The following is a 14,740-nucleotide window of genomic DNA, read 5'->3' as shown; positions in this document are numbered from 1 at the left end:
ACGTGTGATAAAAGTTTTTGTCATGAGTAAGGGACTGGCGCGAATGTGCGATTCACAATGTCAAGCCCGGCCACCCCCCGAGGCCTGTCACTCTGGGTATAGCAAGATGGCGTCTGGTAACCTGCATTCTCTGCTGGGGCTTCAGAGCCCGCTTGAGGGCGCTCTGTTGGAGGCGGTGAGCAGGGAGGAGAAGGAGCAGTTGGTCTTGGAGTACCTAGGGAAGGTGAATGCCCGGGCTGCGGAGCTCAGAGTTCCCGAGTTCTCCCCAGGTACTGAGCCAATCCCCTCTATACTGTGGGTGTACTGGGTGAAAGTTCAGTTACTACTGCTGTGTGAGGCTCTGCTCACTGCTGCTACTACTTGAGGCTCTGTGCTCTGCTGTTGCTGCGCGAGGCTCTGTGCTCTGCTGTTGCTGCGCGAGGCTCTGTGCTCTGCTGTTGCTGCGCGTGGCTCTGTGCTCTGCTGTTGCTGCGCGTGGCTCTGTGCTCTGCTGTTGCTGCGCGTGGCTCTGTGCTCTGCTGTTGCTGCGCGTGGCTCTGTGCTCTGCTGTTGCTGCGCGTGGCTCTGCTGTTGCTGCTGGGGCTCTGTGTGCTGCTGCTGCCCGAGACTCTGCTCTCTGCTGCGTGAGGCTCTGGTAAAGACGCCAGGAGTAGTACCGTATAAAAGTAATAGACATGCGCCAAGATTGCAGATTTTCACACGTTGGGACTTTGCTAGGGCCTTTTTTATTTTTTTTGTCCAGGGTGCTACATATTATGTTTGCCCCAGTGATGTTGGTTGCTGTAATTGAATACATTGATTTAACGGCATGAAGCACCAAATATCAGTTTCACTCCTTGGTCTGGAGGTGAGGGCTGCACTCATTTCTGCCTTGCTATCTCATGGTAAAAAAATGCCAAAATCTCGGTAGTGAAAGAAATGAAAACACACAGCGCAGACGGGAGGATGCACACAGTGGATGTCAATCAATTAATATAAAGGATATATCCAAGGCAATTGTAAAAATGCCAATTTATTTTTCTATAAACACCTAAAAATTAATAAAAACCACAATAAGAAGGATATAACTATATCCACAAGTATAGATACATATGATAATGAAGAAATTGTATCTCACATCATATGCAATGAAATGATCTAACTGATACTGCAATATAAATAGCTGTTTAAATACTCAAATATAAGAACTTAATAAGTCCACCATAGTTTCCACGGTAATTACCGTTTTAACAGCCCCTTAAATCCAAATTCAAAGCAAATGGCACTTGTTATAAATATACTGTTACAGAGATGAACACTGAGGGGAGTTCTGAGCATATTCCAAATAAGTGACAGACCGACAGGAGTTTAGAAAACAGTGTTGCACTTACAGTCTACGAAACACACAACGGTGTTTAATCCAATCTCATTTGAACTCCTCCGTCCCAGCTATCTCCTAGTAATGTGTATCTCCGATGTAAAAATACAGGTGCGCTACTGGATTGTGGTCCGGAAAACAACTTTCATTCGCAAGAGATATTCCATATAATACAGCTGTTCCTCTCCAATAGTTTGGGCTTAAAAAGCTCACAGACGGACTTGGAGCGATAGATCGTAAATATTGCAGATCAGGTTTTTAAACGGATATAGACGACGCGTTTCGCCCACCCTTTTGTGGACCTTCTTAAAGCCTCAATCGCCTCAAAAAGCCAAAATCTCTGTACTGGTAATACCTGTACAGAGTGAAAAAAAAAAAGGGTTAAATATGAAGTTTAATTTTGTAACTTCTGCAGTACTCTAACCTTTATGATTGACCATGATCTCTGGAGTTCTCATCTTGATGAAAAACACTCCCGGATCTTACTCCAAGCATTACTTGGGCCAGGATAAGTGACTTAAACTGTCCATTTAACTCTCACCCAAGCCTTGGAGAAAGTGATTTTATTTTAGGGTTCTAGGGTGGAACCTGTGTGACCTGACTCTTCATCATGTTATTTTCTACTCTTGCGTGACCTGATTACCAGTGCCTCTAGTACAAACTAGATGGCCTACTAAAATAGTAAGTAGTGGTAGATGGTGAATTGGAACAGCCCATATAAGCCACCTAAACCTATCCCATAAACAGTTTATTGAGAACATAAATAGACATTTAGAGCACTATGAAACATATAACTAATACAGGTTATACTACCCAAGGATTCTCTTAGTTCTGCAAGCGTCGGAAACTAGAGTCCAACAAGGATGAAGCCCACTGATCTATGTATGACCGATAGAGACAACAGTGTCCATTCGGTTTGCAATCCTCAAATTTAGACCGGTTGTGTTGAAGATAGGAAGGTTTTCAGCCTAGTCCATGAAAAGTTGGATATTTCAGGCTCTAAGGACCTTCTTGTATAAATGTAGTAACTGTTGAACCAGGAATTCCCATCTGTATGGAACACCTGAGCTCCAGAGCACAGTGGAAACAAGTAAAAGTTATCCTTTTTGCTAGGGTCAGCGGGGAGAGGTCCAGGAAGATTTGATGACCTTGTCTGGCCACTTGAAATAAGTTTGTTTTTTTTATATGGAAAAAGTGGACCCTTGGCATTGTCCGCCTGGGAAAATTCTGTTCGATGGTTAGGTCTTGACAGTCCTGAGGTCGCGGTTGGACATTGTGAGGATGAGGCCTTTGACCAATTTAGTGTTGTGGGATTCTAATTCAGATCTAGCCACATCATCGGGGGTATCTCGTAGCTTCAAACTGTGACCGGAACTTGGCACATGTACTTGGTACAAACGTGAAATGAGACCATTGATTATATATGTCCCAGAGTAAATCGCAGACCTCCCAAATGTCCCGAGTTGTCAGGTGTGGAGCTTACGCAGTAGCGGGCGAAGTTTTGGCATTAAGCGGGCGGGTCAGGGCAGGATTATTTTGTCTGGAATAAGCATGTATAAATATGGGAATATATGTATCTGTGTACTCTGTAATGCTGTGCACTCAACATTTTATATTATTACATGGGGGGTATTACAGAATACTGTACATTTGTTCAGGATAGCTCCCCGACCTTCATTAATTGTGGAAACCTGCAGCACGTTCCGTCCGTTTCACCCAGCGGGGAGAAGGGGTCACTTAGGCAGCGGCCGGTGTCTGGTCCAGTCTTCAGGATTCATAGGAAGTACAATAGGAAAATATAAAAGCTAATGTGACAAATGATTAATCTCATTACCACGTGCATGACCCCTGCTCTGCTCATCCTCTGGGCAAACCCTCCGGCAGACAGCCACCCATAACCAAAAAAGTGGAGATGTTGCCTATAGCAACCAATCAGATTCTAGCTGTCATTTTGTAGAATGTACTAAATAAATGAGAACTAGAATCTGATTGGTTTTTCAAACCCGCCGGAAAACAATCAGCTTTATACATTTACCCTCTTTAGCCTGAAAGAAGTTAGTTTTTTTGGGGTTTTCAAAAATTCTCCAGTTGTTCTAACATTTCCGTGTTTTCCGTCACTTTGCAGGGTTAGAATGGCTGAACACGGAAGGTTCCATTTCTCTACACGGCGATTTGCGTGGGAAGGTGGCAGTACTAGATTTCTTCACGTACTGTTGTATCAACTGTATGCACATTCTGCCGGACCTGCACGCTCTGGAGCAGCAGCACCAAGACACAGGTACTATAACGATATACATGGCTCTGGTAACGCTCTCTGCACCGCCTGTAGCGCTGGTCACACCACTGGAGGTCTAGATGACTTATGGTGGTTGGTTAGAGTTGCATAGTGCAGACCGTGTGGCCGCCCTCCTGTTGATTATTTTGGATAATGGCAGCTAACTCTGATCCCCATCCCTGTGTTTATTGTGTGTGGGGTCATCGGCTGGCCCAGGAACATAAATCGCTCGCTGTACTGTTACACGCAGTCACGTAGCGCGTGTGTCGAGTGATCCGATCTGTGCACATATGTCTCCAGATAGTGCTCTATGTCTTGGCAACCAGACCAAAAGACTAGGGGGTATATTGCGGGTTTGAAAAAGTGGAGATGTTGCCTATAGCAACCAATCAGATTCTAGCTATCATTTTGCAGAATGCACTAAATTAATGATAACTAGAATCTGATTGGTTGCTATAGGCAACATCTCCACTTTTTCAAACTCGCAGTTTAGTAAATATACCCCTAGAGCTCCCCATGTGTCGCCAGCCTAATGCTGAATTAAAATAAATTGTAAAGAAAACTAATAGACAGAATATCGTTACAATTTTTTAATTGGCTCATGAATTTTGGGGTGAGAGAATAAAGGTTATAGACTTTCATACTTTACAATTCTTACTAGTACTAGAGTTTCTAGCAAGGTCTGATTTGCTATAACAAGTATAATATTGTTTTTTGTTGGGTTTTTTTTTTTTTGCAAACTTTTCTCCTTTAAAGTACAAAACATAAAAATGCAATAAGTTAAATAACTATCACTATGACAGATATAGTGTTAATAGATAAACTGGTAGGTCGTTAGATAGAAGAATTCATAATGACATTCAAAGCCTGGGTCTCTAGTTCCGTGGCAAATTATTATTTGTTGTGTATACGACGTGGACCGGAAGAGATTCTGTAACTGCAGTTTAATATCTGTAACATGGGACATTTAGGGGCAGATTTATGTACCACTGCATGTTATTAAAGATAGTTTTCAATCCTTATCGAATAGCACTGACCGAAGGAGATGGGTCATGTGACAGGGCTGCACATGCGCTGTAATCTCTGCTCTGAAAATCATCATCATCATCATTTATTTATATAGCGCCACTAATTCCGCAGCACTGTACAGAGAAGTCACTCACATCAGTCCCTGCCCCATTGGAGCTTACAGTCTAAATCCCCTAATACAGAGGTAAATTTTCATAGCAGTCAATTAACCTACCAGTATGTTTTTGGAGTGTGGGAGGAAACCAGAGCACCCGGAGGAAACCCACACAAACACGGGGAGAACATACATATCCACACAGATGTGAAAACTATCTAAAATGGTAATGATGGCGTACATTACCGTATGTGTAAATACATTTTCAAAAGTTGTTAAATAGCGGTACATAGCAGTCCCCATAGACGTCTATGGGGACTGCTATGTATTTCGGACAAAGATGCAAAGCAGCAGATATCCGTGATATCTGCTCCATGATATCTGTTGTGATGCACCAATAATACATTTGCAGGATACTTAGTTGTACAGATATTCCCTGAAAACTGCAGTTTTCGGGGAGTTTGCAGGAAAAAAATGATTAATAAAGACGCCCCTTGTGATTTCTCTGACATCATTGGGAGAACAGATGCTTCATGTCCGTGATGCAGGAATGCAGACACTGCAGTCTGATTCTTCATAGAGAGAACATTCAGCAACATCTCATAATGGATACAGTCCTAGAACGTGGGGTACACTCTACCGCACTTGTCTCATGGTGAGATTCCTGGGTGCAGATGGAGTCGGGGAGAAACTGGGCGTTCAGCAGGGATCAGCCTGCACGGTCCGGGTCTCATCCCACATAATATAACATCCAGGTCCCTGACTGGATAATATGTCCCTATTTGGGAGAAGTCAAACAGATGAAAGATAATCTTCCGTACAGAAGTCCTCATACACAGTGGGGATAATTCAATTGACCGCGAGACCGCAAGATATATTTTTTTCCTGCAGTGTTAAAAAAAAAATCACACACGGGTTTTTAACTGCTATAGCGACCGTTTTTAGTTAACGCAGCGTTAAAACTCGTACAATTCAATTGAAAAAGAGGGAACGCTGCCTCCGCTCGTAGTGAAGGGGAGTTTAAACGCGGTCATGTATATCACAAAAAAAAGGGTTGCCATACATTTTCATACATTAGATTGCATTACACAAACTATTTATTTGATAATATCGACACTACAGTACTTTCTTTAGCATATTTTTTTATTTCACTATTTTTTTACCATATAATCATCTATACCATGTCAAAACACATTAGTACATACATATTTGTACCAAAAACATACCTAAATATATTAATTAGTGATTTTTATTTTATTTTTTATGTTCATTTTTTTTCCATTATTTTTTAAAAAGCAAATCAACTTTTTACTGTTATGTATTACTGATTTTTTTTTTTACATTATTACATGATTTCAAATAGTTTTCATAGGTTTTTTATTTTTAGCACACCCCAAAGAGGTGTGAGATAAAGCGGCATATTGGCCTGTTGAACGCACCGCGTTAAAAAACAATTAAATAGCTTTTAACGCAGCTGCCTCTCGCACACCCTATACTTTCAATAGACCTTCTACTGGAGCGCGAGAGGACCGTTTCATGAATAAAAACTGAGCGTTAAAAATGGAATTGAATCGCGAGTAAAGTTATCCTGCTCGAAAATTATAAAAACAGCGTTAAAATGCCTTAACGCGGTGTTAAAAAATATCTTGCGGTCAATTTAATTTCCCCCAGTATATACAACTGATGGGTAAAGTAAGTATGTCTGATCATTAATCTCTATACTAAATTTATCTTCCAACACTAAGCACAAGACCCCTATAGAAAGCAGAATGTTCTATTTTTGGTGCACCCTATTCCTCAGCCAGTATAGCAACTGTTTTTACCATATATAGACCAGTGATCTCTGTGACTTGTGTTACAGATACTGCCACCATGTGGTGGAAACAGGTACAGCTGAATACACACTTATGTAATCTTACCGCAGATGCGATTTCTGTAACGATTTCACCAATGACTGAAAGTCCCGATGACCATACTGATCCATGTGTACACATCTACACAACTTACCTTCAGATCTGTGATCTTCATCTTCCATAACCATCTGCTGATAAGATCCTGACTCTGTACACTGTACAGATATCTGCCTACACTGCTAGTCCTGAGTGCGTACACACTGCCACATTTGCCCATCGTTCCATCGTTGATTGTAATTTTTCGGAAGTTTAGAAAACCAATTCAAACACTGTGATGTGTTTTGTAACGATAAAACATGATGGTGGGATCGTACACACTAATGCAATATCTGACCAAACGGTCATTTATCATGTGATCTGCACGATCATTGTATAAGTGTGTACACATCTTAACTGCACCTGAAACATGATTGTATTAACCTAGTGTATAGGAACCTGATTAGATTACTAGTGTTAAAATGGTATTTACATAGAATTTAATGGCAGATTTATGCTGGATGTAGCTGAAGACTTAATGGATCACTTTACCTGCCGCCAGCTGTCACCGAGCGTCTGAGCAGAGACGTGTTTATAAGGGAAACTGTTGATCAAACAAGAGAAAAGAAAACGTATTATAGTTGGTGTGAAGTGAAGCTCAGCTGACGGGTGACTGAGTGATGAGTAACGGTAATAACACCTCTCACCAATATCGCTGCCAAACAAATTTATTTGTTCTTTTTTCAAGGTTTGATGTTTTTGCCAAACTCCAGTCCCTGGCAGTACAGAGAACAGTTTTATTGTTGGACACAGTTACTGCACTTTTTATGTGATATACGAGGGATAGCTGTATTATATCATGGAACAAAAAATAAGCGGGACATAGAGCTGGGGGCAGGAGGTGAAGTCTCTCCAGGCCGTCTGTTGTCCTGGTCAAGAATAGTTTCATGCGCACAAACACGGCTATTCAATAAATTTTACACTCCAAAAACATACTGGTAGGTTAATTGGCTGCTATCAAAATTGACCCTAGTCTGTGTGTCTCTTGAGTATATGTTATGGAATTTAGATTGTAAGCTCCAATGGGGAAGGGACTGATGTGAATTCTCTGTACAGCGCTACAGAACTAGTGGCGCTATATAAATAGCTAATGATGATAAAGTATAATAATATTTTTATTTTTGTATTACAGGATATATTTGGAAGCATAACTATAAGATAATGCATGCAGCATGGTGGTTCAGTGGTTAGCACTTCTGCCTCACAGCACTGGGGTCATGAGTTCAATTCCCGACCATGGCCTTATCTGTGTGGAGTTTGTATGTTCTCCCCGTGTTTGCGTGGGTTCCCTCCGGGTGCTCCGGTTTCCTCCCACATTCCAAAAACATACTGGTAGGTTATTTGGCTGCTATCAAATTGACCCTAGTCTCTCTGTGTGTGTATGTTAAGGAATTTACATTGTAAGCCCCAATGGGGCAGGGACTGATGTGAGTGAGTTCTTTGTACAGCGCTGCGGAATTAGTGGCGCTATATAAATAAATGATGATGATGACTTTTAGCTAATCAAAAAAAAGCTAATTCTTTTTCTTCTTTCAGACGGTCTCGTAATTATCGGGGTGCACTCAGCCAAGTTTCCAAATGAACGGGTTTTGGATAACATCAAGAGCGCCGTTCTGAGATACAACATCAGTCATCCGGTGGTGAACGACGCTGACGCTGCCTTATGGCAGGAGCTGCAGGTCTCCTGTTGGCCCACGCTGGTCCTGGTCGGCCCTCAGGGGAACCTTCTCTTCTCTCTGGTCGGAGAGGGGCACAGAGAGAACTTATTCCTCTTCACGTCCACGGCGTTAAAGTTCTTCAAAGGGAGAGATGAAATCAGGTCTGAGCGGATCCCACTGCGACTCTACAGGGACTCGTTGCCCAAATCACCGCTTCTCTTCCCTGGTAAGGTGGCAGTAGACGTGTCGGGTGACAGACTGGTTATCGCCGACACCGGGCACCACAGGATTCTGGTTGTGACCAAGGACGGCAGAGTCCTTTACACTGTTGGAGGTGAGACCCTAAACCAAGTCTGTACAAGATTACTCTGTATTGAGATACACATATATATATATATATATATATATATATATATATATATATATATTCGCCCATATCACCCTGAAGTATTTAAATGACTGGCATATATGCCTGGCATCCTGTCTTCATACAGTCTTAAATCACTGACTGCTAGAGCTAGCAAATCATAGTAACACAGCAACTTAGAGGTTAGACTGACCCTATAACCAGCACACTGTGCAGGCAAATGTTTGTGGGAAATTTACATGAGAGTGCAGCCTATCCAGTCACTAGGAACCAGTGACATCACTGAGAATGCAGCCTATCCAGTCACTAGGAACCAGTGACATCACTGAGAGTGCAGCCTATCCAGTCACTAGGATCCAGTGACATCACTGAGAGTGCAGCCTATCCATCACTAGGAACCAGTGACATCGCTGAGAATGCAGCCTATCCATTCACTAGGAACCAGTGACATCACTGAGAGTGCAGCCTATCCAGTCACTAGGAACCAGTGACATCACTGAGAGTGCAGCCTATCCATTCACTAGGAACCAGTGACATCACTGAGAATGCAGCCTATCCAGTCACTAGGAACCAGTGACATCACTGAGAATGCAGCCTATCCAGTCACTAGGAACCAGTGACATCACTGAGAATGCAGCCTATCCATTCACTAGGAACCAGTGACATCACTGAGAGTGCAGCCTATCCAGTCACTAGGAACCAGTGACATCACTGAGAGTGCAGCCTATCCAGTCACTAGGATCCAGTGACATCACTGAGAGTGCAGCCTCTCCATTCACTAGGAACCAGTGACATCACTGAGAGTGCAGCCTATCCATTCACTAGGAACCAGTGACATCACTGAGAGTGCAGCCTATCCAGTCACTAGGATCCAGAGACATCACTGAGAGTGCAGCCTATCCAGTCACTAGGAACCAGTGACATCACTGAGAGTGCAACCTATCCAGTCACTAGGAACCAGTGACATCACTGAGAGTGCAGCCTATCCAGTCACTAGGATCCAGTGACATCACTGAGAGTGCAGCCTATCCATTCACTAGGAACTAGTGACATCACTGAGAGTGCAGCCTATCCAGTCACTAGAAGCCAGTGACATCAATGAGAATGCAGCCTATCCAGTCACTAGAAGCCAGTGACATCACTGAGAGTGCAGCCTATCCAGTCACTAGGAACCAGTGACATCACTGAGAGTGCAACCTATCCAGTCACTAGGAACCAGTGACATCACTGAGAGTGCAGCCTATCCAGTCACTAGGAACTAGTGACATCACTGAGAGTGCAGCCTATCCAGTCACTAGGAACCAGAGACATCACTGAGAATGCAGCCTATCCAGTCACTAGGATCCAGAGACATCACTGAGAGTGCAGCCTATCCAGTCACTAGGAGCCAGTGACATCACTGAGAGTGCAGCCTATCCAGTCACTAGGATCCAGTGACATCACTGAGAGTGCAACCTATCCAGTCACTAGGATCCAGAGACATCACTGAGAATGCAGCCTATCCATTCACTAGGAACTAGTGACATCACTGAGAGTGCAGCCTATCCAGTCACTAGAAGCCAGTGACATCAATGAGAATGCAGCCTATCCAGTCACTAGGAACCAGTGACATCACTGAGAGTGCAACCTATCCAGTCACTAGGAACCAGTGACATCACTGAGAGTGCAGCCTATCCAGTCACTAGGATCCAGTGACATCACTGAGAGTGCAGCCTATCCAGTCACTAGGATCCAGTGACATCACTGAGAATGCAGCCTATCCAGTCACTAGGATCCAGAGACATCACTGAGAATGCAGCCTATCCAGTCACTAGGATCCAGTGACATCACTGAGAGTGCAGCCTATCCAGTCACTAGGATCCAGTGACATCACTGAGAATGCAGCCTATCCAGTCACTAGGATCCAGAGACATCACTGAGAATGCAGCCTATCCAGTCACTAGGATCCAGTGACATCACTGAGAATGCAGCCTATCCAGTCACTAGGAGCCAGTGACATCACTGAGAGTGCAGCCTATCCAGTCACTAGGAGCCAGTGACATCACTGAGAGTGCAGCCTATCCAGTCACTAGGAGTCAGTGACATCACTGAGAGTGCAGCCTATCCAGTGACATCACTGAGGGCAGGGAATTGCTACGCTGTATACTTCTAAATATAGCTATAGCCCACAAAATGATTCCACTTTGTGTCTGCTACAGGGACACTGACAGAATGAATCTGTTTGCAGTTACAGAACACTTGAACAGTAATAATAGTATAATAATAATAAATGGTGATGTGGATGTGTTACTGTGCAGCACTTTACTGTGTATAATATACGTAACACTTCACATTCCCTACACAGTAACAATTCACAATGTGTTTTACAATAAAACAGTTGCCAGACAAATAATCTGTATTTAGCGACCCATCCAAGCGTCTACTAAATGGGAAACAATACAGACAAATCCCCTGATTGCCGGTCTTATTCCAGACACAATAACCACGTGAGCGGTTTGCAGATGTATTTATAATCTCCCAATATGTGGCCCAGCCGAGATGTAGATGGGAATAAACTGTGCAGCCGCTTCCATGTCTTAGAGAACAAAATCTTCTTTTCTCTTCTGTCTGACAGACTTCTGAATTACTGGGTAAAATTAAGTATCTCATTGGAAGTTATTAACTGTGTTTTTATTATCTCTGTACCAGGATTAGACGTTCATTCCAATGCTAGAATCACTTAAGAAAATCACATTTCCAGACAAACACTTGTTCTGTATGTAATGTAACACCAAGGGGTAAATTTATCAAGCTGAGAGTTTTCCAGCGGGTTTGAAAAGTGGAGATGTTGCCTATAGCAACCAATCAGATTCTAGCTTTCATTTTGCAGAAAGTACTAAATTAATGATAGCTAGAATCTGATTGGTGTTTCAAACCCGCTGGAAAACTCTCAGCTTAATACATTTATCCCCTAGTATTAATGAGATCAGCAGGAGAACCAGGGTTGTGTTTACCTTCTAGGCCAACAAGGCACCGGTCTAGGTCCACTCTGTTCATGGGGCAGCATGGAAGCTTTGCAAATGATTTGCAAACACTGATTGAGACTCTATATGTGTGTATATATGTGTGTGTGTGTATATATATATATATATATTATATAATTACACTTTCATGCAGCACCTCCTCCGAGCATTACTGTAACGTCTGCATGTAATATAAGTATATCAGACGCGGTTTACTTGCTGGAGGAAACTCTTTGTATTGCTGTACGAGAGGCGATACACCGGCCTCCTCGCTTTCTCACCCCTCGCTGTATTCTTTCTAGGACCTGACAGTGGCCGGAAGGATGGAAGTTTCTCTGAATGCTCCTTTAATTGCCCCCAAGGAGTGGCTATCGAGGGCAGTAAGATCTATGTGGCAGATACTGAGAACCATCTGATTAGGAAGGTACGCATCCTGTCCGTGTATCGGTGTTAGTTCATTAAGGTGACGTAATTATGACATCTCAGGTGACCTGTATAATGCCATGTGTAAGTATTGTGGGATAATGAGCTGTTGTATAAAATGTTCTATATAAGACCACTTAATGGAGACGTATTTCTGTACTTCATTGTCTTTAAAATTGGTTTTGCAACTATTTTATACCAGTGGGGCTTTTTAGCCATAAGACGCTTTAAAGATGTGACCCTGCAGGTTTGATTCCCAAATGTGTTTTCTTTTATATTCAGCTTAGGACTGCTTGACCAACTTTTATATTTTTACACACGATAAAGCTTGTCCAATGTAGCCTGCACACAGTACCTGGTTACGTGGTATTCCTCGCGGCGATGACACCCACGGTCCTGTGAGAAGACGCTGCCTTCGCTAAGCAGATTCCTCTTAAAGATAAAACTTAGATTTGCCCATCCCATTATACTTGGTTCGGATGGTTTTTCCATGTCACATACAGAGGGGATGAGATGCAGTTTAAACAAAGCTGGTTTCCAGTTTAGGAACGGCAGTCCTGTGCTATTAGGTTATAAGGCCGTCATTCACGGAACATATGCGTATTTTATTGCCAATGCCCCTACACAGGTACACATCCCACTTCCAGCTGGTTGCCGTCTGAGAGGAGATACCAGGAACAGTTACTTGTTTTTTATTAATGACAACTTTTTAAATTTTTCTCCTTAAATACTGCTCATTTATGTCGTGAGGGGGACATAGGGATTGTCTTTATTTCCGTTATTGCACATTTAAGTGTTTTTGTTATGTAGCACCAAAGCCGTAAAGTTTTTTAAATTTTGGCCCTTAAAATATTTTTATTCTTTGAACATTCCCAAAACTACAAACTAAACAAATCATATGTGCATGTTTCAGAGCAGAACACAATTATTTTAGTAGTTAAAGTTCCATCGAGGAAAATGCAGTATTGTAAATTTTGCAATGAAATTGCATTTCTGATTTATTGACGTCCTTGGCTGTAGATTGATCTGGACACGTTAAAAGTCAGCTCTGTGGCTGGTACTGGACATCAGGGGTTTGACAAGGAAGGCGGAGCTCCAGGAGACCAGCAGCCAATCAGCTCTCCCTGGGATGTTATATACGGGGATTCCGGTAAGACTGTCTGTTACATTTTACTGTATAAATAGATTGTTGATTTTTTAATCGGTGGATTCAGTGTTCGAATTTGGTGCCTGGAACATGAAAGCTTTTCTAACATTGCCAGATCAACATATAATATATAGAGAAGACCTTATGGAACGATGACCTGGCTTCTATTACAGAAACAGCGGGTAGATGGACACTCAAGCCCCTATCTTGGAAGCAGGACAGTAAGGGCGCTGGGGTGTATCAATTTGCTTTAAAGGGCCTCTAACACTTTATTTTCTCTCTATTTATCTAATGTAAATATTAAGGGATGAATGTATAAAATATTATTGCTATTGGAATTTATCTTGTTTGTATGATTCTAGTAAATCTCACCTTTTTGTACAGTAACATTGTCTCGCTCTTTGTCTTTTTCCCATAATCCCTTTAACTCCTCCCAGAGCCGTACTGTCAGTCTACAGACACAGCCCCTGAGTTTGCTCAGAGGGACGGCATGGCGCATTGTCCAGGATATACATTGCCCAGTGCTGGGCACAATCACAGAACGTTTTTGAACTTAGTGTGTCCCTTTAAATCCACACTGAGCCTCAGACTCGCATCTATTGACCCAGATCCCAGAATATGTCAATGCACAACTGGAAAATACTCCATGTGTCGACCTCCGGTGAGGGTCAGACCTTCCTCCAGGAGATATCGGATATTATTACTGCACTAGCTCGGTCTAGAGGGTCCGTCCATGGAGACCTTAGTGTACAGTGTGGCTGCAAACAGGAGACCTGCTCAGTAATCCCTCAGGAAACGTGTGAACGGCTTTCTCTTTACATTTCCAGTAAATGGTTCCATCTGGGCTGGAAGTCAGATGGTGAAATTGAGATGAAGGCAGAGTGACTATTGTACCCCCATCCATCTAATCAACTTTTGTAGATGAGAGATAAATGGTAACAGTGAAATGATTCCAGCCCACAGGCTAATACCGAGCCTGTAGGGCCGATCATATTGTAGTATTCCATCGCATTGTGCACAGCTATCTAACACGGGGATATATCCTGGACCACGGAAGGAAGCTGTTATCAGCTACCACTGAAAGAGAACCGAGTGCAATACAGACCTGTCCAGGGCAGCTCCTTTATAAGCACAGATAGTGAAAAGATTTAGGCAAACCAGTTATATACAATGTCTGACCAGTTCCAGAAGAATGAGCTAGCAGATCACAAAGGGTTACATCACGAATGTGACCCCGGGGAAAAGTGACTTCTCCAATGTCCCCAGCAGGCACCTCCTTGTCTTAGGTCTGAAGTATTCCTGACACCTCCAGATGTCTTTATATATCCTTGTACGCGCCCGTCTGCAGCTTTTACTAAATATTTAGCTTTGCCACTTGCAGCTGTGTATTATATTACCAATGGGGAGGCAAAGTAGTTAGCATTGCTGTCTCATAGTCC

General features: G+C 42.7%; 1 protein-coding gene across 1 annotated transcript in view; it reads left to right on the top strand.

Annotated features, from left to right (window-relative positions):
- The first annotated feature begins 83 nt into the window (after positions 1–83).
- NHLRC2 (NHL repeat containing 2) overlaps positions 84–14,740 on the top strand; it is a 36,891-nt gene continuing 22,234 nt past the window's right edge. The window contains exons 1-5 of the mRNA XM_075215636.1: positions 84–269; positions 3,483–3,635; positions 8,241–8,696; positions 12,034–12,155; positions 13,175–13,304. Coding sequence (XP_075071737.1) covers positions 107–269; positions 3,483–3,635; positions 8,241–8,696; positions 12,034–12,155; positions 13,175–13,304 — 1,024 coding nt within the window. The 5' untranslated portion in view covers positions 84–106. The remainder of the gene's footprint in view (positions 270–3,482; positions 3,636–8,240; positions 8,697–12,033; positions 12,156–13,174; positions 13,305–14,740) is intronic.

Source organism: Mixophyes fleayi, chromosome 6 (assembly GCF_038048845.1).
Source record: "Mixophyes fleayi isolate aMixFle1 chromosome 6, aMixFle1.hap1, whole genome shotgun sequence".
Lineage (NCBI taxonomy): Eukaryota > Metazoa > Chordata > Amphibia > Anura > Limnodynastidae > Mixophyes > Mixophyes fleayi.
Note: the sequence above shows the minus strand (reverse complement) of the source record. Positions and strands in the feature narration are given on the sequence as shown.